This window comes from Pelobates fuscus, chromosome 12 (assembly GCF_036172605.1).
Source record: "Pelobates fuscus isolate aPelFus1 chromosome 12, aPelFus1.pri, whole genome shotgun sequence".
Taxonomy (NCBI): domain Eukaryota; kingdom Metazoa; phylum Chordata; class Amphibia; order Anura; family Pelobatidae; genus Pelobates; species Pelobates fuscus.
Window position 1 is genome coordinate 44931372 of NC_086328.1, and position 25801 is coordinate 44957172.

A 25801-nucleotide genomic window follows, 5' to 3' on the forward strand; every position below is an offset into this window, starting at 1 on the left:
GAAGCGGAGAATGGATTTTGAGAGTTGTGTTAGCGATGATATTACACTTAGGTACTATAGAGGATAAAACCGTCTCAGATATGGCAGAAGGTTCATGTTGGCGAGACAAGGCATCAGCTTTAGAATTCTTAGAACCAGGCCTATATGTGAGTATGTAATTGAAGTGAGTGAGGAATTTAGACCAACGGGCCTGTCTAGATGATAATCGTTTAGCCTCCCCAATATAGGATAAGTTTTTATGATCCGTCAAAATGGTAACAGGATGCAAAGTCCCCTCCAATAGATGTCTCCACTCCTTTAAAGCCATGATAACCGCTAGGAGTTCCCTGTCACCAATGTCATATCTGCTCTCAGTACCCGATAATTTTTTGGAAAAATACCCACATGGATGTAATGGTTTATCCACACCCAACCTTTGGGACAGGATGGCATCTATACCTGTCTCAGAAGCGTCAACTTCGAGTAGGAAAGGTAGAGTAGTATCAGGGTGAACTAAAATTGGTGCGGAAGCAAACAGCTCCTTGAGAGTCTTAAAAGCCAGAAGTGCTTCAGTAGACCAATTCTTAGTGTCTGCCCCTTGTCTGGTCATATTGGTGATAGGAGCAATAATAGAGGAGTAACCCTTAATGAAACGTCTGTAATAATTAGAGAAACCAATAAATCTCTGAATGGCCTTGAGACCCTTAGGTAAAGGCCAATCTAAAATGGACTGGAGTTTCTCCGGATCCATTTCAAACCCCTCTCCAGAAATCACGTAACCAAGAAAGGTAGTCTGGGATTGGTCAAAGCTACATTTCTCTAATTTGCAGTACAAGCCATGTTGAAGAAGTTTGTGCAAAACCCTTCTGACCTGTCCGTGGTGAGTCTCAATATCCCTGGAATGTATAAGTATATCATCGAGGTATACAATAACACAGTCATGCTGAAACTCCCTAAGAACTTCATTAATAAGATCCTGAAATACCGCCGGGGCATTACAGAGACCAAAAGGCATTACAGTATACTCATAGTGCCCATAACGAGTATTGAACGCAGTCTTCCACTCGTGTCCCTGCTGAATTCTCACCAAGTTATAAGCACCTCTGAGGTCTAACTTAGTGAAAATCTTGGAACCCTTTAATCGATCAAAAAGCTCGGTGATCAAGGGGATCGGATAGGCATTTCTAATGGTTATCTTGTTCAAACCTCGGTAGTCAATGCAAGGTCTTAAAGAACCATCCTTCCTTTTAACAAAAAAAAATCCAGCCCCAGCAGGGGAGGAGGATCTCCTAATGAACCCTTTGTCTAGGTTCTCACGAATATACTCCTCTAAGACTAAGTTCTCATTCGTAGACAAAGGGTATACATGGCCCCTGGGAGGCATAGTACCAGGAAGTAAATTAATTTTGCAATCAAAAGGCCTGTGTGGTGGTAAGGTATCAGCCTTTCCTTTGTCAAATACCGCCTTTAAATCTAGATACAAGGATGGTATCTGTACTTTAGTAGAGTCGGTAGATTTATTAAGTGTGTTAACAATACAAAGGGGTGACACTCTCTTTAAACATCTCTCTTGACAACCCTGACCCCACGAGACTATTTCCCCTGATTTCCAATCTATAATGGGGTTATGTCTCTTCAGCCATGAGTATCCCAGGACTATGGGAACAGAAGGAGATGAAATGAGTAGTAGAGATATCTCCTCCTTGTGTAGAATACCAGTAGTTAAGTTAAGATGTGTGGTCTCCCGGAAAATCACAGGCTCAACTAAAGGTCTACCATCTATGGCCTCAACAGCCAAAGGTGTCTTCCTTAACTGGGATGGGATAGCGTGTTTGGTGAGAAAAACTTGGTCGATAAAGCTCTCAGCAGCTCCGGAGTCTATCAATGCCACAGTCTCTAAAGTTCCCTTCTCCCAAGTTAAAGAGACGGGTAATAGAAGCCTGTGTTCTTTGTAGTTATGAGTAGAGGACAAAATAGAAACACCCAAGGCCTGTCCTCTAGAGAAACTTAGGTGCGAGCGTTTCCCGGGCGATTGGGACAATTCAAACGTAAGTGACCTCTGACTCCACAATACATACACAGTCCCTCCCTTCTCCTGTACTGTCTCTCCTCTTCTGAGAGGCGAGTAAGGCCTATCTGCATAGGTTCTGGAAACTGTGGAGTTTTGGTTTCAGGACTTTGAAATGAAGGAGCTAGTCTAAAGGAAGGTCTACCGGTTCTATCTCGAGTGTTCTGCCTCTCTCTTAGACGTTCGTCAATGCGGGAGATAAAGGAAATTAAGTCCTCCAAATTCTCGGGAAGCTCTCTCGTCGCTACCTCGTCAAGTATTACATCGGATAATCCGTTTAAAAATACGTCTATATAAGCCTGTTCATTCCACTTAACCTCTGCCGCCAAAGACCTGAACTCTAGTGCGTAATCCACAAGTGTTCGGTTCTCTTGTCTAAGGCGCAACAGTAATCTAGCTGCATTGACCTTTCTGCCAGGGGGGTCAAAAGTTCTTCTAAAAGCAGCTACAAAGGCATTATAGTTATAGACTAACGGATTATCATTCTCCCACAAGGGATTAGCCCATCTCAGAGCCTTCTCAATGAGTAAGGTGATAATAAATCCCACCTTTGCCCTATCAGTAGGGTAGGAACGGGGTTGTAGCTCGAAATGGATACTGATCTGGTTCAAAAAGCCACGACACCTTTCAGGAGAACCAGCATAACGTACAGGTGGGGTAACTCGGGTAGAAGCACCTATAGTGGCTACCTCTAGCCCTGAACTCACAGGAGGAATAGAAGTATTACGCATCTCCTCAGGTGGATTATTAGGACGTGATAGTAACGCCTGTAGTGCCAGTGCCATCTGATCCATTCTATGATCCATGGCGTCAAACCTAGGATCAGGAGAACCAAGCTGACAGTTTGTACCTGCAGGATCCATTGGCCCTGTCGTAATGTCAGGATCGGGACAGGGATCCAACACGCAGAGTACAAAGAGTAGCAGATACGTATACCGGACCTTAGAATGGCCGGACTTAACGTAAAACTACGTATAGAATGGTCAGGGACAAGCCGAGGTCGAGGGAACGAGAAGACAGGTAAGCGAGAGACAAGCCGGGTCAAGGATAACAGAGAAGACAGGTAAGTAATAACAAAGCCGGGTCAGAACCAAAAGACAAGAGAATACAAGAGCACTGTGTGACTAGGCTGGCTAGAACCACGACAGGGCAATGAGCAAATGCTGAGAGCTCCCTTAAATACCCTGGTTCTAGAGACTAATCACGCCTCCGCCGAGACCTGATTCGTGTCCGGGATTTGACTGACAGGTCGGGCTAGAATAGCGTCATGACGTTGACTATTGAGCGTCACGTTACAAAAAGGCATAGTTCTCTCGCTGCCGGCGTTTACATGCGCGAGGGGACCGCGAGGAACGGGAGAATCATGCCGTCTGGATGGAAAAACGTCTAAGTCTCTACCCGTCTCAGGGGTAGAGACTACAGGTACCCTGACACCCATCACATTTAGGCCTCAATTTATTATTTGTGGATAAGTTGCTCAAATTATTTAATATTGGAAATGCTGATTGAAACACTGAACATCAAGAGTTATAATCACTTTTATACCTTGGGCTAAATACACCCCCGGCATATGGGATTTAAAAAATTAGAGTGCACTCTGAGCCAACAGAACGATTCAATCAAATGCTTCTCTTTTAGAAGCATTTGATTGGACCAACTGTTGGCAGTGATGAAATTGGATGGAAGTGTCTGCACTAGGAAATTGGACGGAAGAACAGCACTGGGGGCTTAAACTGATGCTGGATTTGAGTAAAGTTTACAGCCTTTTTTTCAGGTCCCTCAGAAACGGTGGGCTTTTGGTTCAGCCGCAGGCCTTTCTGTCTGGTGAGCTGTGAGGAGCCACCAGGGCTCTGTAAGGAACCACCAGGAAGAAATCCAAAACTCTTTAGATATAAATAAATACATCACACTAAAGGTCAATGAAAGGAATTTTCTATACAGTGGGTGCAGTGTCTGATTGTCTTTTAAATAGATCAAAGGTAAAAATCAAGGCATTTAAACTTTATATTTGCCAAACAGAATAGGGACATATTCACCAACTTGTTAAATAGTTTCCCACTCGGCCTCAAAGATACATATTTAATTAGTTCCATAAACTTATATTAATCTATAAAAACAAATAAAAAATTTGAAAAAAATAAAATTAAAAAAAAAATGCGCACACAATATGACCAACCAGCTTACAAAATGAAAAATATGTAAAGAAAAAAATAACTTGATGGTAAATCCACCACATCAGATCTATGAGTATATTGGCGATGAACAAACAACTACAATATAATAATTGCTGAAACAATATAAACATAATTAATTATCTAAAAGTATAAAATTATCTAAAAGTACAGGTTGAAAGAAGTAAATCATTGCCATGAACTGGGGACAAGTGAATGTCACTCCTTAGTCTTCCCAACCAGCTCAATCCAAGAAAATGCTACTAATACAAAGTAACTTGAATAAATTTAGCAACATTTGTGTCATATCCTAGTTTACAACAATCTCTCTCTCTCCTTCCTTTTTCTTTAATTAAAGGGACACTATAGTGTCAGGAAAACTGCTTAGTTTTCTTGACACTATAGTACCCTGAGGGTGCCCCCACCCTCAGGGTCCCCCTCCCGCGGCACTGAAAAACCCCTTCAGCTACTCACCCTTTTCCCCCGCCGGGCTCCCATACCTCTCCTCAATCATTGCCGATGCGCCTCTAGTGGCTCTCCGGAAGACAGCCACTAGAGGCTGGCTTAACCCCATATGTAAACATAGCAGTTTCTCAGACAGGCAGGGTTAACCCTAGAGGGACCTGACACCCAGACCACTTCATTGAGCTGAAGTGGTCTGGGTAACTATAGTGTCCCTTTAAATCTAATATTTGTTTAAATTGACACTTTGAAGAGGTCTTGGTGCAGTGTTCCTGCCCCCTTAACCCTTCAGAGAAACTGCAATGTTTACATTGCAGGGTTAAAACAGGCTCTAGTGACTGTCTTCCAGATAGCTACTAGATGCATTTCCTGCATTTTCATGAGGTTGCATGAGGATGTCCAGCATCTTCAAAATCCCATAGGAAAACATTGATTCAATACTTTCCAAGGGCAGTTCTAATGTGCATGCACATTAGGTCCTCCCTCGGTCTGACCGCTCTGTAGGAGATGGAGCCAGGACCGAGAGACCTCTGCGCTGAATTTAAGGTAAGTGTTAAAAGGGTAAGTGTTAAGGGGGGGGAGGCGCGGAGGCAGAAGGACATTATAGCGTTATGAATACAGTTTTATATTCCTGACACTATAGTGTTCCTTTAAGTACACCCCTAATTTGTCCCCCCAACAACCAAAGACCTAAATAGAACGTGTTTCAACATGTAATACCTGCTTTGCTTTGATATATCTGCCCCTTAGACATACATTTGTAGAAAAAATCCATTATAGCTGAACAAACTGAACAAGGGGTGTGTTCCATTTGGGATGTGGAAAGACTAGAATGACTGGGTATGTTTTCGTTACAGTATATTACTCTTATCCAATACATGCCAGACCAGTATGAGGATCTATCAGGTATTCTATTTATTCACAATGGACTGTATAGGGAAAAAATGACATCCACTGAGAGCAGATAGAAAACAAAAACCGAAACACTATAGGTGCATTAAGAGTAAAAATGCTAAAAAATGTAATTCTGGCAAAGCAATAGCAGTATGCATTTTTAGACAAGGTTAAATGCAAAAGACTCACAGGATTATTCACTGCAAAATCAGGACACTGTTTACACTATTTAACAATGTCTGGAATTTGCAGTTCAGGATTTGATTTAACATGAATTTGTTTCAGATTTCAGACAGGCAGAAACCCTGACCCAAATGGTTCAACTATTGTTCCGCATTTAAAAAAAAACATTTAAACCATTTGCTCGCTAGTATCCAGTGGGCAAATAGTTGAAACATTTTGGCATTGCAAGGGTTAATGATATAATAGCTGGTCAGCACCTGCTACCCAGGCAACCACATAAAAAAAAGTCTAAAAATAAAATAACCCTATGGTGGTTGTTAAGATCTCCATATTAGTAAAGGTCAGATTTTAAACATCCCTGTGTGACTGGTTGGGGTATATCTCAAAATTGTTTTAAAATTAGTGACTTGGCAGCCATTGCTATCCTGTCGCTAGAAAGGTCCCAAATCCATATACCAGGGATAGGGGAGAATATTCCCATGGCAAGTCTCGAAAGAAGTGAGACTTGCCTGTAAGAGCTGTCTGCTAGGTTGGCTTAGAAGCCAATCAGAGTGCTCTAATAATAATTCAAAGAGTGCAAAACCCCTTATAAAGGTTTTATCTGCTTTGAAGCCTTTTCTGCATGGAACCCTTGCGCGATCATTGTTTCCATCGTTTTTTTTTTTTTGCGAATCGGGTTTTTGCCGCAGATTCGCTCAGCTGGACCAAATTCCCACCTTATTTGCCTTTAGTAAATATGAGAATTACCATTGTGGTCAGAATTTGGGCATTTTCACTAAACAAAATCCAGTGTTTAGTATATTACCCTGACCGTTTATGGTAAAATCCTTTATATGAAAGAAATAATTTAATAATTTAATAAAAACAAACTTAAAAAAAACAAAAAAAACCTGTCATGTAAATCCCAAATGTATCAAGAAAATAAAACTCACCTACAAAGTATAATAGGAAATCTTAAATATTGCACTGTATTTTATTGGCGACTTAATAGAGATAGTCAATGAAAATATTATTGCTTGAAATGTCAAAACCACAATGTCTTTAGAAAGTCTTTATATATAGTCCCAGTGGAACTAAGAAACGATGAGTTCTGAACCTTATTTGGAACTAACCAGTGAGAATAGTTCCTGGGAAGTTTTATTGAGATCATTTTTTTTTTTTTTTTGCTTAAATCAAAGTAGTTAGTGAGCCACGTTGACTCTGCAGAAAACCTGATTCTGAAAAAAGATTCGTGATTTTTTATTTTTTATTTTTTTACTTCTTCCAGGTTCCATTTCTTCCCCATGTCATCATTACCTCATGACTACAAAGGAGCTTCAGTTATATTGGTTAAAGGAGAAACATGAAAGAAAACCAGTGAAACTTCTCTTTGAAATCCCGTCCACCCGCATTGCTGAGGATTTCCTGTCCAAGTTTGTGGTACGGCAATCCAATCACATAAAAAAAAAAAGACCATGCACACACACACACGACAGAGTTACTTTGTACGAATTGAAGACACGGAGTCACCTTACCAGAATGAACTTTTAAAGTCATTATTTATTTTCAGACCTCAGATATTTATTTAACGGCAAAGGTTGTAAAAGAGCTATACATTTATATTTACTAGGACCCATAATACGTTGAGGTGCAGAGATTTATCAGAATTCAAGCAATGCATTATTTATTTGATCCACTTTTAAGAAATAATGAAGTGCTAAAGGAATAGTACTCATAAAAATCAACAGAAAAATAAGCAAGAAGCAATTTTTTTGTAAATCAGGATTTACTGATGGTCCTCTGTTCCGTATATATCAGTATGTGTTCATTATTTGTCTTTATCCCCTCTACATGGTAGAGCATTGTGGAATATGTGGTCACTATATAAATACCAAATAGTAATAATTAGTAATATAATATAGATAGAAAATGGTTTAGAGAATAAACACATTTCCAATGGCAGTAGGGAAAAGGACCCCTATATGAGTGCTACAATCCAAAAACATATAACTTCTTAAGAAGAGGAGTAATATGGCATGTCATAAAATAGAATGTGATGGCAGATAAGAACCATTCGGCCCATCTAGTCTGCCCAATTTTCTAAATACTTTCATTAGTCCCTGGTCTTATCTTATAGTTAGGATAGCCTTATGACTATCCCACGCATGCTTAAACTCCTTCACTGTGTTAACCTCTACCACTTCAGATGGAAGGCTATTCCATGCATCCACTACCCTCTCTGTAAACTTATACTTCCACTGGCTGCTCGCTGTCATTTAAAACTGGATATTTAAGTGTATCTTATATAGAAGTGATAGAGCTACGGTAAGAGTATGTGTAAAAAAGTAGCTATTTAGCTCAATAGTACAGCCTTATTGTGTTACCGATCTAAATAGCTCCTTTTTCATATTGCAACATTGTTATAGTTTTTGCTATAACTATTGGTTACACATACTCTTACCATAGCTCTCCATCACTTCTATATAAGATACTTATTTTTAAATTCAGTTTTAAATGACAGGGAGCAGCCACTGGCTGCTCGCTGTTTAGGCGACATGCCCCTACTACACAGGGGGTACCGGGCACAGGTAGGGGCATGTGGCAGGATTAAACCTGTGCCAGGTCCCCCCTTATTGCACTAGTGACTGGGCAGCAATAGCTGATTTACATCCCTTTAATCACTATGGGGATCATAGTGACCCCCATACTGATTTATATTTAGTGTTTAGGCGACATGCCCCATACTCGCAGCATGCTGCAGTATTTAACCTCCCTTTTATTAATATGGGGGTCATAGCGACTTTCATAGGTTTTAATGTGGGGGGGGGATAGGAATGGTTATTTATTACAAGGAGGGAGCTGGTAGCGCTGCCCCTGTGCCCAACCAAGAGCAAACCATAACCGTTCTCGGCTAGCTAAATCTACTAAGTGATGGCCTCCACTTTCAGTTGTCCCAAGATGGCTGCCCCTTACACAGTTTCAGGTCTAGGCCCGCCCACAGGGTCTACCAAGAGTCCACCCACAAGGGTGCAGAATGTTTGTAGTGGAGGCAGTCTGTGTGTGTGTATACAGGGCATTTTGCCACACCCACCTATAAAAAAAAAGGGTCTTCACCTGTGTGTCTTGTAACCCCCCTTTTGATTTTCTTACCCTCTTTAGCGTATTTTATCCCCCCTCTACCATGCCTTACACCCTCTTGTGTGTCTCTTTTAACCCCCTTTGTGTATGTTTCTTTCCCCAGCCCCTTTGTGTGTCTCCCCCCATTATTGTTTCATGTCTCTTTACTCCCACCCAGCCACTTTCTGTGGCTCTCCCCCCTCGGCGCATTTTGTGTCTTTTTCCATGCGATATAGCCATAGATACATAGCAACACACAACCATACAGGCACTCAGCCACAGAGATATGCAGTCACACAATCAAACAAATACAGGCACTCAGCCATACAATCTATACATACAGGTACAATGTCATACAAACACAGACATACAGACACAAACAGAGACATTTAGACACAGGCATACAAAGACATACACACACACACAGGTTTATAGTCATACAGATACAGGCATACAGAGCAGGGGCAGACCCAGAGCCTAATTTTGGGAATGGCACTGGTAGTGGGTTTTAGTGGCTGTAATTAAGAAGTTAGGGGATGTAGTAGGGGGCTAGGGGATGTAGTGGGGGAATAGGGGCTGTAGTGGAGGGTATGGGCTGTAATTGGGGGTTAGGAAATGTAGTGGGGTTATAGGGGCTGAAGTAGATTGAAAGGGGCTGTGGTGTGGGTTATATGGGTTGCAATTAAGGGAGAGGGGCTGTGGTGGGGATGTTATGGGGCTGTAGTGAGGGTATGGGGACTGTGGTGGGGGCATGGGGAAGGGGGACTGGGGGACAGGGGCTGAGGAAGAAGGACAAGGGCCAAGGAAGGGTGACGGTGGCTGAGTCGGAGGACGGGGGCTGAGGTAGGGGGACAGGGGCTGAGGAAGGGGGACAGGGGCTGAGTAGGGGGACAAGGAAGATAAGTGGACCGGGGTTGAGGAACGGGGGCAGGGGCTGAGGAATGGGGGAACTGGCTGGGGAGGGGGCTAAAAAATAAAAACTTAAAAAATAAAAAAAGTGTATTTCCCCCCTCCCTGAGGCTTGCGTTTGGCCAAGGAAGGGTAGGACAGGATCTGGAGTATGCAGTAAAGTCGGCCTCTCCTAATCATATCAAGACTAGGGGCGTGACTTCTGCACTTCTCCCAGACTCCCCAGCGGTCCTGGAAGAATTCTCAACACAAGGGGCTGGCAGACTTCCCAGGCTACAGGGAGACAGGTCATTTGAAAAATCCGAGTCCCCAGCCAGAGGCAGTGAATTCTGATTTTTGCGCCCCCCCCCCCCCCCTGCTCTTTTACTACTTTTACTCTTTTACTACTTCTAAAGATTTGGCATTTGAAGTCATTCTAAACAGATAACTGATTAAGTCAAAAAAAGTGAAAACAAAATATATACTAAGTCACTGATATCCAAAAAATATAATAATTGAAATCACGGATACCCTTTAAAACATTTATTGTAATTGTTAAAAAAGAATACTAGAATACCCAAAACATGTAGATCAGTAACACAAAGTATTCTCTGGCAATTTGTGAATTGTTATCTATATATTGTAAATATAGGTGTGTATATATAGGTCAAAATTGGTATAGCCACCCTGCCATTTTGTATTTGTAAAGCATCTGCTCATATTTTGGAGAATAAGATTATTCACTAAATGCTATTCACTAAAGTTTATCTGTCCCCATATAGAATGGGGCAATACCATTCAGCTGTGTATGGGGCTAATCGGACTCCAAAATCTGGACATTGTTCATGCTATAACAATGTCTGGATTTTGCAAACAAGACTTAAATGAGCCAGCATTAGGTATAGCTTTCCACAAGACTTTATTTTTTTTTTTTAATTCAAACTATTTGCTCACTGGCAGTGCTAACAGTCAGTTGGCAAATAGTTGAAAATCCTCTGTGCCAAAATAGTAAATTTTGTGTTGAATGGCCAGCACATGCTGGTAAAAACAAAACAGAACAAAACATAAGAGCGTTAAAAAAAACAAAAAAAACTTATGGGGGTCAATCATCCCAGCATTGCCATAAGGGAGGTTTTCAACTTACGGCAAGTGGGGGTCTACTAAAAATTTAAAACTAGCAACTGAGCAGTCTGTAAAATAACAGGGGGACCATAAGCATTGTGTAGAGGACTTTAAATTAAATTATTGGTGGTGGGTAGATCATCCATGGCCAATTACTTTGTAAAAGCATTAACATTAAATATAACAAAAAGGACAGTAGAAACTTTTCAATACACAGTGGGTACATGTTAAAACAAAAAGCAAGTATTTTTTAGCAGAAAATTATTCAAAATATAATTATTAGCAAAATTAGGGAAGAAGGACAGATTGCAGCTGTATAACATACAGTAAAGGGGTTTCCTAATATGCTCCCTACCCCCACCCATGGTCAGAAGGTTAGGGCTACTGCGCGGAACCGCTTCGGGGGCCCTAGTGTCCCTCTTCCAAGTCCCCAGCCAAGGGTGGTGAGTGGGACTCTAAGTAATTATACATTGTGGGTGGACATGCCATTGTGCGTCCCTCAATTAGTGTAATGATCCACAGCACCAAGGAAATCAAAAGCCCCTAGCCGCCCGATAACCATAACAAAAATATATATAAACTCATTATTATTAAGGTGAGTGGGGCATCAAACTAATACTTGTAAACGTAAATAAATAAATCTTACCATCAAACGTTTTCTTTTTTGTAAATCTTATCTTCAGTCCCCAAAAAAGGCCAATTAATATCCATAGTACGCAATGCAACTCTTGAAAAAAAAAAAAAAAAAACTAATTAACAAAAATCTGCTAGAAAAAAAAAATAAAAAATTGTGACAATTGCTCCAAAGTGCTCTGACAGAAAAATCTCACACATGAAACATATGCTGGTACAATGAGATGTTATGACTGATAGCTACATTTAGGGACTGTCCCTAGAAAATATGGAGAACTGGCAGAAATATCTTCTGTATTAGCAGTTTAATTATTATAAATGTCTATGGGGCTGCCTTGTTATAATTTTTTAACACCCTAAACTTTCCAAAAGTGGAAATCAACACTTTATACCTATTTACAAAATGTGCTTCTGGTCAGTGATGGCTGCTTATAAAATCTTAACTGAAATGGTTTAAGTACAAAAAAGTAAGCAACATACTGTTGATCCAATAAACTTTTTGCGCAATATTGTAAAACTGTGTGATATCTGATAGAATTTTAAACAAACCTAGCAAAACAAATCTAGTTCACTTATACTCTATGTTAATTGATGTTGTACAGTTTCTATGTCGTCTTCTTATGGAATAACAGAGCGCAATGTAACAGATGTCAGAAATATACTCAATGATAGCCCAGATACAAAAAATATAGGTGCTGCCCCATTCTTTGTTACCCACTTTACTACCAAGCACTACTCGATCTAAAAAATATTAGCATAACGTTTTTTCGAAGCAAGAAATGCATAGCTAGGCTAAGCTAGCATAGAAACATGTCATGGCACAATCATTTTGTGCATAGATTCATTTGCAGACAGACTTAAACATTTAAATTATGTAGGGGACAGAGCCTGACCCCCATGCGGAGAAGTCACATCAACCCAGAGCCCTGAGCACACAGCTGACTTAAAGCCCTTTTTCTTGTTTATTAGCCGGGTTGACCAGGTTTGATGCATACCCTGAGTTGGTGCATTGCAAAACTCCTCATAGCATCTGACATGGGTTACAATCATTGTGGCCTGGTGGTTGACGCAGCCCATCTCCCAGCCTCGAAGTCCTGTCGGGTCCTGCATATCCCTCCTCCCCTCCCCCCCCCCCCTGGACAAGTGGGAGTCATCCCGGTCCACCACCTCTTGCTTTGAGTATAGAGACACATGAAGCCTGACACCTTACCTAAAATGGTGGCAGCCTGCATTGATATGATTCCTGATTGCCCAGCCGTCCAGGCACGACCATTTAGCAGATTCCTGGTCCACTGTGACAAGCTATGTGCTGCGTTCCTGCAGCATCTGAGATAGAAACTGAAAGTTAACGCCGGAACTAGAAGATCGCAGATGCAACTTTCCTCCCATCATTATGGCGACTCAGCGAGAGTTCCTGTGGCTGGCCCATTTGTAAAGTGGGAAGAGCAATGAGACATCCTCCACACTTAGCTAGGCGAAAGCTCAGCAGTTCCTGTACCCGTCATGGCCATCAAGCCTGTGTTAACAATATGCAACAACGATTTGTTGCCTTTGAGGGCCGCCGATGGCGCTGCACCTCCACATGGGGCTGGAGGGTCTGCAGCTTGATCCTGGGCCAAACAGTACCACATGCAGTTAAAGGAACACTAACATGAATTCCTGACCTTATAGTGTTAAAAGCACAATTTATGTGGCTTGTCCCACCTTAGACCCCTTAAAAGGTAAGAAAACTTACCTTATTTCCATCTCCACCTGGGTATGCTGGCGCTGGCCCTGCCTCTGATCTGCCATAATTAAAATGCATGTTTTCTAACCTACAGCTAGAGATGCTTACCTAGACTGTTCTTTAATGAAAAAATGTGCAGTTCTATCACATGCCATGATGTTATGGTTTTTAATGGAATACCTACATCTGTTCTGGTGGCATTGTAAGCTTGTCTATCTCTTTTGCACAACTTAAATGATAAATAAATAAATAAAAAAGTACAATTATGGTTGTAATTGTGCTATAGAATGGTTACCAGGGACAATGCCACCTAGAGGCACGGTTTATCCTCTCTCTCTTAAAGAGAATATTGAAGGAATACATTAACCCCTTCAGGATACATGACATGTGTGACAAAAAGGGAGGGTGATCTCAGGCCCTGTATTGACTACAGGGGGTTTAATAAGATTACTGTACGTAATGTCTATCCTATCCCCCTGATTACAGAACTATTCGACCGGTTGAAAGGTTCCAGAATCTTCACCAAATTAGACCTATGTGGTGCATATAAATTGGTGAGGATCAAAGAAGGGGATGAATGGAAGATGGCTTTTAATACTAGAAATGGGCATTATGAATACACGGTTATGCCTTTTGGTCTATGCAATGCTCCCGCCATCTTCCAGGACCTGATAAATGACGTACTGAAAGAATACCTGCATGAATTAATTATCGTTTACTTAGACGATATACTGATTTATTCCCCAGATCTTGAAACCCATCATAGACATGTGAGAAAGGTCCTAAGTAAATTGTTGAACAATGGCTTATAGAAATGTCTATTTGATCAGGAACAGGTGAATTTCTTGGGCTATGTAATTACGGAGTCTGGTTTTGAAATGGACCCGAAGAAGCTAAAAGCCATCCGCAGCTGGCCCCTGCCCACAGACTTAAAGGCCATCCAACATTTCATAGGATTTTCTAATTATTACAGGAGGTTTATCAAGGGGTTTTCCCTCCATACTACCACCTATCACTAACATGACCAATAAGGGGAGAACTAATCAGGTACGGACTCCGGAGGCACTTGCCACCTTTGACACCCTAAAGGCTGAATTTGCGTCAGCCCCTATTCTGGTTCACCCAGACCCTTCTCTTTCGGAGGTAGATGCATCTGATACAGGTATAGGAGCAATTCTCTCCCAATGTCTATCTCCTGACCAACCCTTACATCCTTGTGGATTCTTCTCTAGGAAAGAAGAATTATGAGATAGGAGATAGGGAGCTCTTAGACATTGTATTGGCTCTTAAGGAATGGCGTCACTTGTTGGAAGGTACGACCATCCCTGTAACCAGTGGCATACTAAGGGGGGGGGGGGGGGGGGGCGGTCCGCCCTGGGTGCCACTCACTAGGGGGGTGCCCGGGGCAGACTGCAATGCCCCTCCTGCGCCCATCGCCAAGACCGGCGGTCTGCAGCTCCGCAGCTGCAGACCACGTGTCTCGCGAGCACTGCCCAATCAGAGCGTTGCCGTGGGTTACCACGGCAACGCTCTGATTGGGTCTCACGAGATCCATGGTCTGAAGCTCTGCGGAGCTGCAGACCAGAAATGAGGGCCCCTGGACCACCAGGGACCCCACCGGACCACCAGGCAGCCCCCACTGGACCACCAGGGATTTAAGGTAATTTTTTTAGTCACCCCCTCCCTCTCACAATCACCCCCCTCTCCTCATCACCCCCCTCTCACAATCACCCCCTCTCCTCATCACCCCCCCTCATCCTCATCCCCCCTCCCTGAGCTCCCTCTCACTTCACCCCCCCACACCATCACCCACCCCTCTCCCTCTCACAATCACCCCTCTCCCTCTCACAATCACCCCCCCTCACCTCATCACTCCCCCTCCCTCTCATACTCACCCCCCCTCCCTGAGCTCCCTCTCACTTCACCCCCCACACCATCACCCACCCCTCCCTCTTACAATCAATCACCCTCCCTCTCCTCATCACCCCCTCCCTCTCACAATCACCCCCCTCTTCTCACCCCCCTCCCTGAGCTCCCTCTCACTTCACACCATCACCCACCCCCTCCCTCTCACAATCACCCACCCTCCCTCTCACCATCACCCCTTCCCTCTCACAATCACCCCCTCCCTCTCACAATCACCCCTCCTCTCACAATCACCCCCCTCTCAATATGACCCCCTCCCTCTCACCCTCACCCCCCTCCCTGAGCACCCTCTCACTTCACCCCCCATCACCCACCCCTCCCTCACACAATCACCCACCCTCCCTCTCACAATCACCCCCTCCCTCTCCTCATCACCCCCTCCCTCTCCTCATCACCCCCTCCCTCTCCTCATCACCCCCCCTCCCTCTCACAATCACCCCCTCCCTCTCCTCATCACCCCCTCCCTCTCACAATCACTCTTCTCCCTCTCCTCATCACCCCCCTCTCATCACCCCATCCCTCTTACAATCACCCCCCCTCTCACTATGACCCCCTCCCTCTCATCCTCACCCCCCCTCCCTGAGCTCCCTCTCACTTCACCCCCCTACACCATCACCCATCCCCCCTCCCTCTCACAATCACCCACCCTCCCTCTCCTCATCACCCCCCTCCCTTTCACAATTACCCCCTCTCACAATCACCCCCTCCCTCTCATCCTCACCCCCCATCCTGAGCTCCCTCTCACCTAACCCCCCACCATCACCCCTTCCCTCACACCATTATCCACTATACAAGCACACACAGTGCATTCACTATACAAACACACACAGACACATGTATGTGTGTTGGTATATGTGTATCTGCATGTGTCAGTGTGTGTCTGTGTATCTGTTTGTGTGTCTGTGTTTGTATCAATGTGTCTGTATGTGTGTGTCTCTATCTGTATGTGTGTCTGTGCCTGTGTCTCTCTCTGTGTCTGTATGTGTGTGTGTTGTTATCTATGTCTATCTGTATGTGCCAGTGTTTGTCTGTGTATGACTCTTTCTATGTAACTGCATGTGTGTACCTATGTGTCTTTGTATGAGTGCCAGTGTGTGTATATGTATGTATGTATGTATGTATGTATGTATGTATGTATATGTGCATACATCTCAGCATTTCGCCTACACTACACACAAATACAACCCTGCATCCAAATGTCAACCCTACATAATACCACAACACCATATTCAAAAACCACACTAAAAAATGCACTCCTGCATTCAAATGCCAATACGTGCAAACACACCCGTACATTCACTCACACATACTTAATACAAAAACATGCTTACATTCAAACACACAAACAGTGCTTGGTGCTAAATACAGGGAGTGCAGAATTATTAGGCAAGTTGTATTTTTGAGGATTCATTTTATTATTGAACAACAACCATGTTCTCAATGAACCCAAAAAACTCATTAATATCAAAGCTGAATATTTTTGGAAGTAGTTTGTAGTTTGTTTTTAGTTATAGCTATTTTAGGGGGATATCTGTGTGTGCAGGTGACTATTACTGTGCATAATTATTAGGCAACTTAACAAAAAACAAATATATACCCATTTCAATTATTTATTTTTACCAGTGAAACCAATATAACATCTCAACATTCACAAATATACATTTCTGACATTCAAAAACATAACAAAAACAAATCAGTGACCAATATAGCCACCTTTCTTTGCAAGGACACTCAAAAGCCTGCCATCCATGGATTCTGTCAGTGTTTTGATCTGTTCACCATCAACATTGTGTGCAGCAGCAACCACAGCCTCCCAGACACTGTTCAGAGAGGTGTACTGTTTTCCTTCCTTGTAAATCTCACATTTGATGATGGACCACAGGTTCTCAATGGGGTTCAGATCAGGTGAACAAGGAGGCCATGTCATTAGATTTTCTTCTTTTATACCCTTTCTTGACAGCCACGCTGTGGAAACTTGGACGCGTGTGATGGAGCATTGTCCTGCATGAAAATCATGTTTTTCTTGAAGGATGCAGACTTCTTCCTGTACCACTGCTTGAAGAAGGTGTCTTCCAGAAACTGGGAGTTGAGCTTGACTCCATCCTCAACCCGAAAAGGCCCCACAAGCTCATCTTTGATGATACCAGCCCAAACCAGTACTCCACGTCCACCTTGCTGGCGTCTGAGTCAGACTGGAGCTCTCTGCCCTTTACCAATCCATCCATCTGCCCATCAAGACTCACTCTCATTTCATCAGTCCATAAAACCTTAGAAAAATCAGTCTTGAGATATTTCTTGGCCCAGTCTTGACGTTTCAGCTTGTGTGTCTTGTTCAGTGGTGGTCGTCTTTCAGCCTTTCTTACCTTGGCCATGTCTCTGAGTATTGCACACCTTGTGCATTTGGGCACTCCAGTGATGTTGCAGCTCTGAAATATGGCCAAACTGGTGGCAAGTGGCATCTTGGCAGCTGCACGCTTGACTTTTCTCAGTTCATGGGCAGTTATTTTGCGCCTTGGTTTCTCCACACGCTTCTTTTGACACTGTTGACTATTTTGAATGAAACGCTTGATTGTTCGATGATCACGCTTCAGAAGCTTTGCAATTTTAAGAGTGCTGCATCCCTCTGCAAGATATCTCACTATTTTTGACTTTTCTGAGCCTGTCAAGTCCTTCTTTTGACCCATTTTGCCAAAGGAAAGGAAGTTGCCTAATAATTATGCACACCTGATATAGGGTGTTGATGTCATTAGACCACACCCCTTCTCATTACAGAGATGCACATCACCTAATATGCTTAATTGGTAGTAGGCTTTCGAGCCTATATAGCTTGGAGTAAGACAACATGCATAAAGAGGATGATGTGGTCAAAATACTCATTTGCCTAATAATTCTGCACTCCCTTTACATACAAATAAAAACACTGCTCAGTGCTAATGACATAACATTTTTTTTTTTTTTAATTTTTAAGGGTAGTGGGGTAGGGGAGTGGGGAGGGGGTACAAAATATAGGATCCGCCCCGGGTGCCAAATGCTCCAGGTACGCACCTGCCTGTAACTATCCTGTCCTGACCGATCATAAAAAACTGTCCTACATGAGCAAAGCCAAGAGACTAACAGCTAGACAGCCACATTGGTCTTTGTTTTTCTCTCAGTTTAACTTTGTGCTTACATATAGACCAGGAACTAACAACACCAAAGCAGACGCCTTATTCCGTCAATTAGAACTGTGCTGAAGTCGCATCAATCATTCCTAAAGCGAAAATAGTAACTGTAACTTAATTAAACATAGCAAGTACAATGTTCTGGTATTCACAAAAGTGAGTACAGCAGAGGGAGTAGAGGGAATAAGAATAGAGAGTGTTTGAGCTCAGAAACTGGAAAATAAGTATTTCACCTGATCCTATAGGTATAGTGAAAAACCATACACTAGTAGAGTTGGAGTTTCCAGGAGCTAGAACAGAGAGAGTAGGTATTGGAATAAAACTGAAAATGGATATGACCTTAAATAATACAATATTAAAATTAAGAATATAAAATTGCACTGTCTGCTATGATAAGTAGAAAGCAGAAATGAATATGACCATAAATGGTAGAATAGATAGATACACACAAATGGATGCTGTCTGATGTTATGGGTGTTCAGACATATAATAGCAAGTCCAATAAATAGATCCAAAATAGTGGAGATACTGCAACATATATTAGACAAGTCCAGAAAATCTGTCCAATAATTCCACTTTAAATCAGAATAGTCTCAAATCCTCAAACATAGAAACAGAATTTATAGCATAAGTAATCTAGACCCTGCTTGTAAAGACAACGTACGGTTAATAGTACTTATGGCTTAATCTACTTTGGTCAACAAAAGATAGAGTAGCAGTCCAGAGAAATAAACAAGAGCAAGCTAGTATAAGGAACTAATTGCTCAATATATGATTAGTGATAATATCACAATCCTTTAAAAATAGGTCACTTGGTAAAACAATAAATTTATTGAAATCTTACAAATTAATAAACATATGAAGTATATAAAAAATATTGATGAAAATATGAGGCAGGTAAACAGTCTGTTAAGTATCAAGTGGAATAAGCAATAAAACCTGCTGTCCAGACCAGGATGGATGTAGATTGTGTTTGGAGTTTGTTGTCTCTGTCCAGATAGCCGTTGAGGACGGCTTGTGAGTTCTTGTATGCTCCGCCTCTGACCTCACATCAGGGGTGAGCTGTAGTCTCACGGAAAGGTACAGATGCTGGGTCCGAGATCTTTCAGACTGCAGGGATGATCGCAAGAATGTATCCACTTGTTACTCCTCCTCTCAGTTTCAGCTGCCTTACGCGTTTCATAGGAGAACCCGACTTCAGAGGCTTGTTTTTTTTTTTAATTAAACATAGGTTCGGATCTCATTAAGTCTCTAACATAATCACAAACAGAAGCACCCAGTCAGACCCCACGGGATAGATTGTTCGTCCCTTTGGCCTTGCTCAAAGGGATCCTAGCGTTATGCCACGATAATAAATCAGCCAGCCATCCTGGAATCAAGAAAACCAGTTTTCTCCTTGATAAACAGTTTTGGTGACCTTATTTTAGACAAGATGTTGGTGTGAGAGTGGTGCATATGTTTGTGAGAGGTGCTGTGTGTGTGGGGGTGCTGTGTGTGAGAGAGGGTGATGTGTGTGTAAAAATGTGTGGAGGTATTGTGTGTGTGTGGGGGGAGATATAATAAATGTAAATATATGTTTTTATTTTAATTAAAAAAACATTGTAAAAACATTCCTTCTTACCTTTTGACTGTGAGGGGGGGCCCTGCTGCCATCCCTGGTGATCCTAGTGACGAGTGAACTCTAGTCTGTGTTGACATGGTAACTGTGGCAACGCTCTGACCTCACGAGGGGAACCCGGCTGAGCTGCAAGCCAGAGCTTCCAGGTCCTCCCGAGCCGGTGGCCAACTTTCACTGCCTGAGGGCCAGTGAGGGAGATCTTTGATAATGCTGGTTCTGCATGGGCCGGCAGGGGAGATCTCCCCCTGTCGGCCTTGGCCATCACAGCCCACCAGGCATTTGATGGCCAATCCGGGCCTGATACCAATATCCTAAAACAAGTTAAACTATAAATAAAACATGTATATCAAAAACTCAGCATTTTGTATCCAAGCAAATCGCAAACCTCCTTCTATATATGTTCTTATTGAAAAAGCATTGTTTAACCCCTTAAATTAAGATGATTCACAATGCTGGGTTTATTTACAAAGGACTGTAAAAGTGCATATAATATCAAATTCCATCCATAAAACTCAAACAGCCTGCTAGATGATATTAACTTGTCTGACAAACTATTAAGTCAGGGGGCATTACCAAATGTTGTTGACCAGTTATCCAAATTTTATTAAAGAATGACAAAGTAGAAGTTGCTTGTTTTTACTTGTTTTTACATTGGGATTGGATGGTGAATATTTTGCAATACTTCACTATTAGATTTATTAAAGGGACCCGCAAAAATGTATTAAAGGGACCCTAAAAAAATCATGACCACCACAGGTTAGCATATTGTAGCTTTTTTAATGCAAGGGTTGTTTCAGTTGTCCAGCAAACCTTTTTTTGGCTTCATGAAAACCAGGACCCTGCCAGCACCCAAAGCCTGGCCCATTTGCTGTTGGTGAGATAATGAGCAATTCCACTTCCTTGTTATTTGTCCAAATTTGGAGGGCTGTAAAAGAGTGTGAATCCTGGCTGCAGTTTAGCCCTGTGCTCGCAATACATTGCCCAAGCCTCCGTCCGACAGAGTGTTTTAATTCCTTATATATTTAGACCAAAAGACACCCAATCCATTTTTCGAAAAAGGCCCAATCTCCTTAATAGATAAAATAACTAGACAGATGTTTTTCAAAGCCTCTGACAACCTATAAGTTGTTCCTTTACTGTAAATGTTACTGTAACTTTTGTTGAATTTGCATCATTGAATAAAACATTGAACACCAAGTACAACTTGTGTTCAAGTACAACTTGGTATTCCTATAGCATTAGGAATACCAATGTACATTCTTAAGGCTGTAGTTTCCGGGTGGGCCTTTAGGTGACCATCCACCAACCACAGAGAAAAAAGTAGTTTTATTTATCTTATCACCCTTGAACCCTGGTCTTCACACCGTCCCCACCTGCATGGCATTGAGTCATTAAGAACGATGATCTCAGTCAATCCACTGCTTTCCCATAGGCAAAGCATTGAGAGACTAGTGTGCATGCTCGACAAAACGTTGCACTGCACCAATCAGATGGTCTTGCTGGCTTTACTCTGCAGAATTGCACTGTTTTCAGCTGCAGGGCTTAAAGGACCACTATAGTGCCAGGAAAACATACTCGTTTTCCTGGCACTATAGTGCCCTGAGGGTGCCCCCACCCTTAGGGACCCCCTCCTGCCTGGCTCTGGGGAGAGGAAAGGGGTTAAAACTTACCTTTCTCCAGCGCCGGACGGGGAGCTCTCCTCCTCCGATCCTCCTCCTCTCCTCCCATTCGGCTGAATGCGCACGCGCATCTACTCGTCTATGTACATTTTCTCTATTCTGACTGCCAGGTGCACATGACAAAGCTTAGAACAATGACTGACATGGAGCTAAGACCAGGGCCGGACTGGCCCACCGGGATACCGGTAAATTTCCCGGTGGGCCGCGGCACCTGGGGCTGGGCTGACAGCCCTAATCATTGCTCAGGCTCCTTTGATCCCAGCCGGCTATGTGTGAGCTCTGCGGCCGCACAGGGCCCCATGGGAGCAGGGGAAGCCAGACGGCCAGCACAGCTCACACATGGCCGGCCGGGATCAGTAAAAAATTTTTTTTTTAAAATTGCGGTGGGGGCGGAGCTAGCATGCGGCGGGGGTGGGGCTTACCGTGTGGCGGGGCGGGGCTTATCGTGCGGCCGGGGCCCTGGTTAATACAGCATGGGAAGCAGGAAGGAGTCCCTGCTTCCCCAACAACCAGACTCCAGGAGCTCCAAGGGATGTGAATGTAAGAAGCAGGTCTGTGTGTGACTGCCTGTGCGTGTGTGACACTATCTGTGTGTGTGTGTGTGTGTGACTGTCTACCTCTGTGTGTATGTATGACTGTCTGTCTGCCTGTGTGTGTGTGTGACACTGGCTGTGTGTGTGTGTGACTGTCTGCCTTTGTGTGTATGTATGACTGTCTGTCTGCCGGTGTGTGTGACACTGTCTGTGTGTGTGTGACACTGTCTGTGTGTGTGTGTGTGACTGTCTGCCTCTGTGTGTATGTATGACTGTCTGTCTGCCTGTGTGTGTGGCACTGTCTGTGTGTGTGTGTGTGACTGTCTGCCTCTGTGTGTATGTATGACTGTCTGTTTTCCTGTGTGTGTCACACTGTCTGTGTGTGTGACTGTCTGCCTCTGTGTGTATGTATGACTGTCTGTGTTTGTGTGTGTGTGTGTGTGTGTGTGTGACTGTCTGCCTCTGTGTGTATGTATGACTGTCTGTGTTTGTGTGTGTGTGTGTGTGTGTGTGACTGTCTGCCTCTGTGTGTATGTATGGCTGTCTGCCTGCCTGTGTGTGTGTGTGTGTGTGACTGTCTGCCTCTGTGTGTATGTATGACTGTATGTCTGCCTGTGTGTGTGACACTGTCTGTGTGTGTGTGACTGTCTGCCTCTGTGTGTATGTATGACTGCCTGTCTGCCTGTGTGTGTGACACTGTCTGTGTGTGTGACTGTTTGTGTGTGTGTGTGACTGTCTGCCTCTGTGCGTATGTATGACTGTCTCCGTGTGTGTGTGTGTGACTGTCTGCCTCTGTGTGTGTGTATGACTGTCTGCCTTTGTGTGTGTGTCTGTGTGTGTGTGTGTGAATGTCTGCCTTTGTGTGTGTGTGTGTGTGTGTGTGTGTGACTGTCTGCCTCTGTGTGTATGTATGACTGTCTGCCTGTGTGTGTGTGTCTGTCTGCCTCTGTGTGTATGTATGACTGTCTTTCTGCCTGTGTGTGTGACACTGCCTGTGTGTGTGTGTGACTGTCTGCCTCTGTGTGTATGTATGACTGTCTGTCTGCCTGTGTGTGTGACTGTCTGCCTCTGTGTGTATGTATGACTGTCTGTCTGCCTGTGTGTGTGACACTGTCTGTGTGTGTGACTTTTTGTGTGTGTGTGTGACTGTCTGCCTCTGTGTGTATGTATGACTGTCTCCGTGTGTGTGTGTGTGTGACTGTCTGCCTCTGTGTGTGTGTATGACTGTCTGCCTTTGTGTGTGTGTGTGTGTGTGAATGTCTGCCTTTGTGTGTGTGTGTGTGTGACTGTCTGCCTCTGTGTGTATGTATGACTGTCTGCCTGTGTGTGTGTGTCTGTCTGCCTCTGTGTGTATGTATGACTGTCTTTCTGCCTGTGTGTGTGACACTGCCTGTGTGTGTGTGTGACTGTCTGCCTCTGTGTGTATGTATGACTGTCTGTCTGCCTGTGTGTGTGACTGTCTGCCTCTGTGTGTATGTATGACTGTCTGCCTGTGTGTGTATGACTATCTGCCTGTGTGAGTGTGTGGCTATCTGCCGGTTAGTGAGTGAGCTTGTATGTGTGTCAGTGAGCTTGTCTGTATGGATTGTGTGTGTGTTAGTGAGCTTGTCTGTAGGGAGCATGGGTGTGTCTGCTCCTGTCTGTGGTGAGCATGTGTGTGCAGTGAGCTTGTCTACAGTAAGCTTGTGTGTGTATCAGAGTTTGTCTGTACTAAATTTGTGTGTGTACCAGTAACCTTGTATGTGTGTGTCATTGAGACTGTCTGTCAATGAGCCTATTTGTGTGCATCAGTAAGATTGTCTGTGTCTGCATGTGAGTATGCTTTACTGTATAATTTAATTACCCTAAAAGGACTAATATTTTGAATTGAAAAATAAATATTCCAATAATAAATATATTACCGGTGTGTGTATATATAGATATGTGTGTGTGTGTGTATTTATGCTATGTAGTGTGTGTTATATAACACACACTACATAGTAGTGTGTGTTATATAACACACACTACATAGCACAATTACTTATGGGGCTGCCATAGATTTTTTTTCCAGGGCTGCTTCGTGTCCCCAGTCCGGCCCTGGCTAAGACAGGATAAAACAAAGAGTGGATTTCTATAGTTAATATTATTCATCGCACCTTCCACATACATATATATTACATATAGTGATAAGCATACTAATAAAAACGGGATGAGACAGTCCATTTTATATGTAGTGACATGCATAATTCAAAAACAAAACAAATTGAGATTTCTTATTCAGGAACAATGTTAAATACTAAATAATGTAGTGCAGGGGTAGGCAACCTTCAACACTCCAGATGGTGTGGACTACATGTCCCACAATGCTCTCACATCTATAATGCTGGCAAAAGCATAGTAGATGTAGTCCACAATATCTGGAGTGCCAAACGTTGCCTACACCATATTGTATTTATTTGTCACCACAGACAATGTATGTATTACAAGTGTGATTTTCAAAATTTCCGTTTTCATTCTTTATGTATTCCTATGTAATAAGAATACTATAAAAATATTCACATGCTCTCTATTTATATTGTAGGATAGTAATTATTGCTGTGGTTAACTGTAAAGCCCACCTAAGAATGACTTTTCAACAACTTATTTTACTGTCCAGGTATACAAAATTATCATTGTTTCAACTGGAAGTTTTGATGAAAATAAAGTTTTTATCGAAAGGAGATACTCGGACTTTGAGAAACTTCACCGGAACTTGCTAAAAGACTTTAAAGAAGAAATGGAAGATGTTTTGTTTCCCAAAAAAATATTGATGGGAAATTTGACAGAGGAACTTATCAGAAAGAGGATTTTGGCTCTTAAAGACTACTTGGCAGAACTCTACACCATATCCTGTGTAAGAAAATCCAAGAAATTCATGGAGTTCTTTACCAAACCAGAAGAAGAAGAAGGTTACAGCTGTCTTCGAGGAGGCGAATATGGGAGAGCAACAGAACTCTTTCATCAAGTTGTGTGTCTAAAGGAACGGTTAACCTTGCATTGCCCCGCTGTAGTAGTTCCATCGATGTGTGCGCTTGTGGTTTGCCATAAAGATATGGACAATCTAGATAAAGCTTATGAAGTGGGAATGAAAGCACTGACAATTCTAGAGAAACACACTGGGCATAGATATTATGTTCCACTGCTAGACACATTGATTTCATTGGCCTATAAGATTGGCAAGGATTTTATGTCTTTAAGGGAACGCTTGGAGAAAGAGGAAAGAAAGGTAAAAAACATTGAACATATGTCTGTTTCATTAAAGGAGTTGGCAGTACAGGAGTGCATTGAGTAATTTGAAGAGAATTGACAGAATTAAGAATAATAATATCAAGGTATTCACCCAGCAAAAGGTACATTTAGTTTGTCTCTAAGACACAAAGAGCATCAGTGAGCTCAATCCATAAGAACACTGTAAATAAATGTTAAAAATAAAGCAAACAAGAATTAAAAAGAATTGTTAATGATCATAGGGATACTTCTGTTAGTACATTCCATATTCCATTAGGTGAGTGACAAAATATGTACCAACTGCAGATCACTGTATTAAAATCACAATGCACCTGTAATTTACTTTTAAATTGTCTTCTGTATGTTCATATAAATAACAAAATAAAAAATTCCCTCAAACTAAAAAGTTATGTTGT

General features: G+C 42.6%; 1 protein-coding gene across 1 annotated transcript in view; it reads left to right on the plus strand.

Moving 5' to 3' along the window:
* Window positions 1–25521, plus strand: part of SNX20 (sorting nexin 20) — a 31960-nt gene extending 6439 nt beyond the window's left edge. Inside the window, exons 3-4 of the mRNA XM_063438791.1 lie at window positions 7025–7176; window positions 24775–25521. Coding sequence (XP_063294861.1) covers window positions 7025–7176; window positions 24775–25449 — 827 coding nt within the window. The 3' untranslated portion in view covers window positions 25450–25521. The remainder of the gene's footprint in view (window positions 1–7024; window positions 7177–24774) is intronic.
* The last annotated feature ends 280 nt before the right edge of the window (window positions 25522–25801 follow it).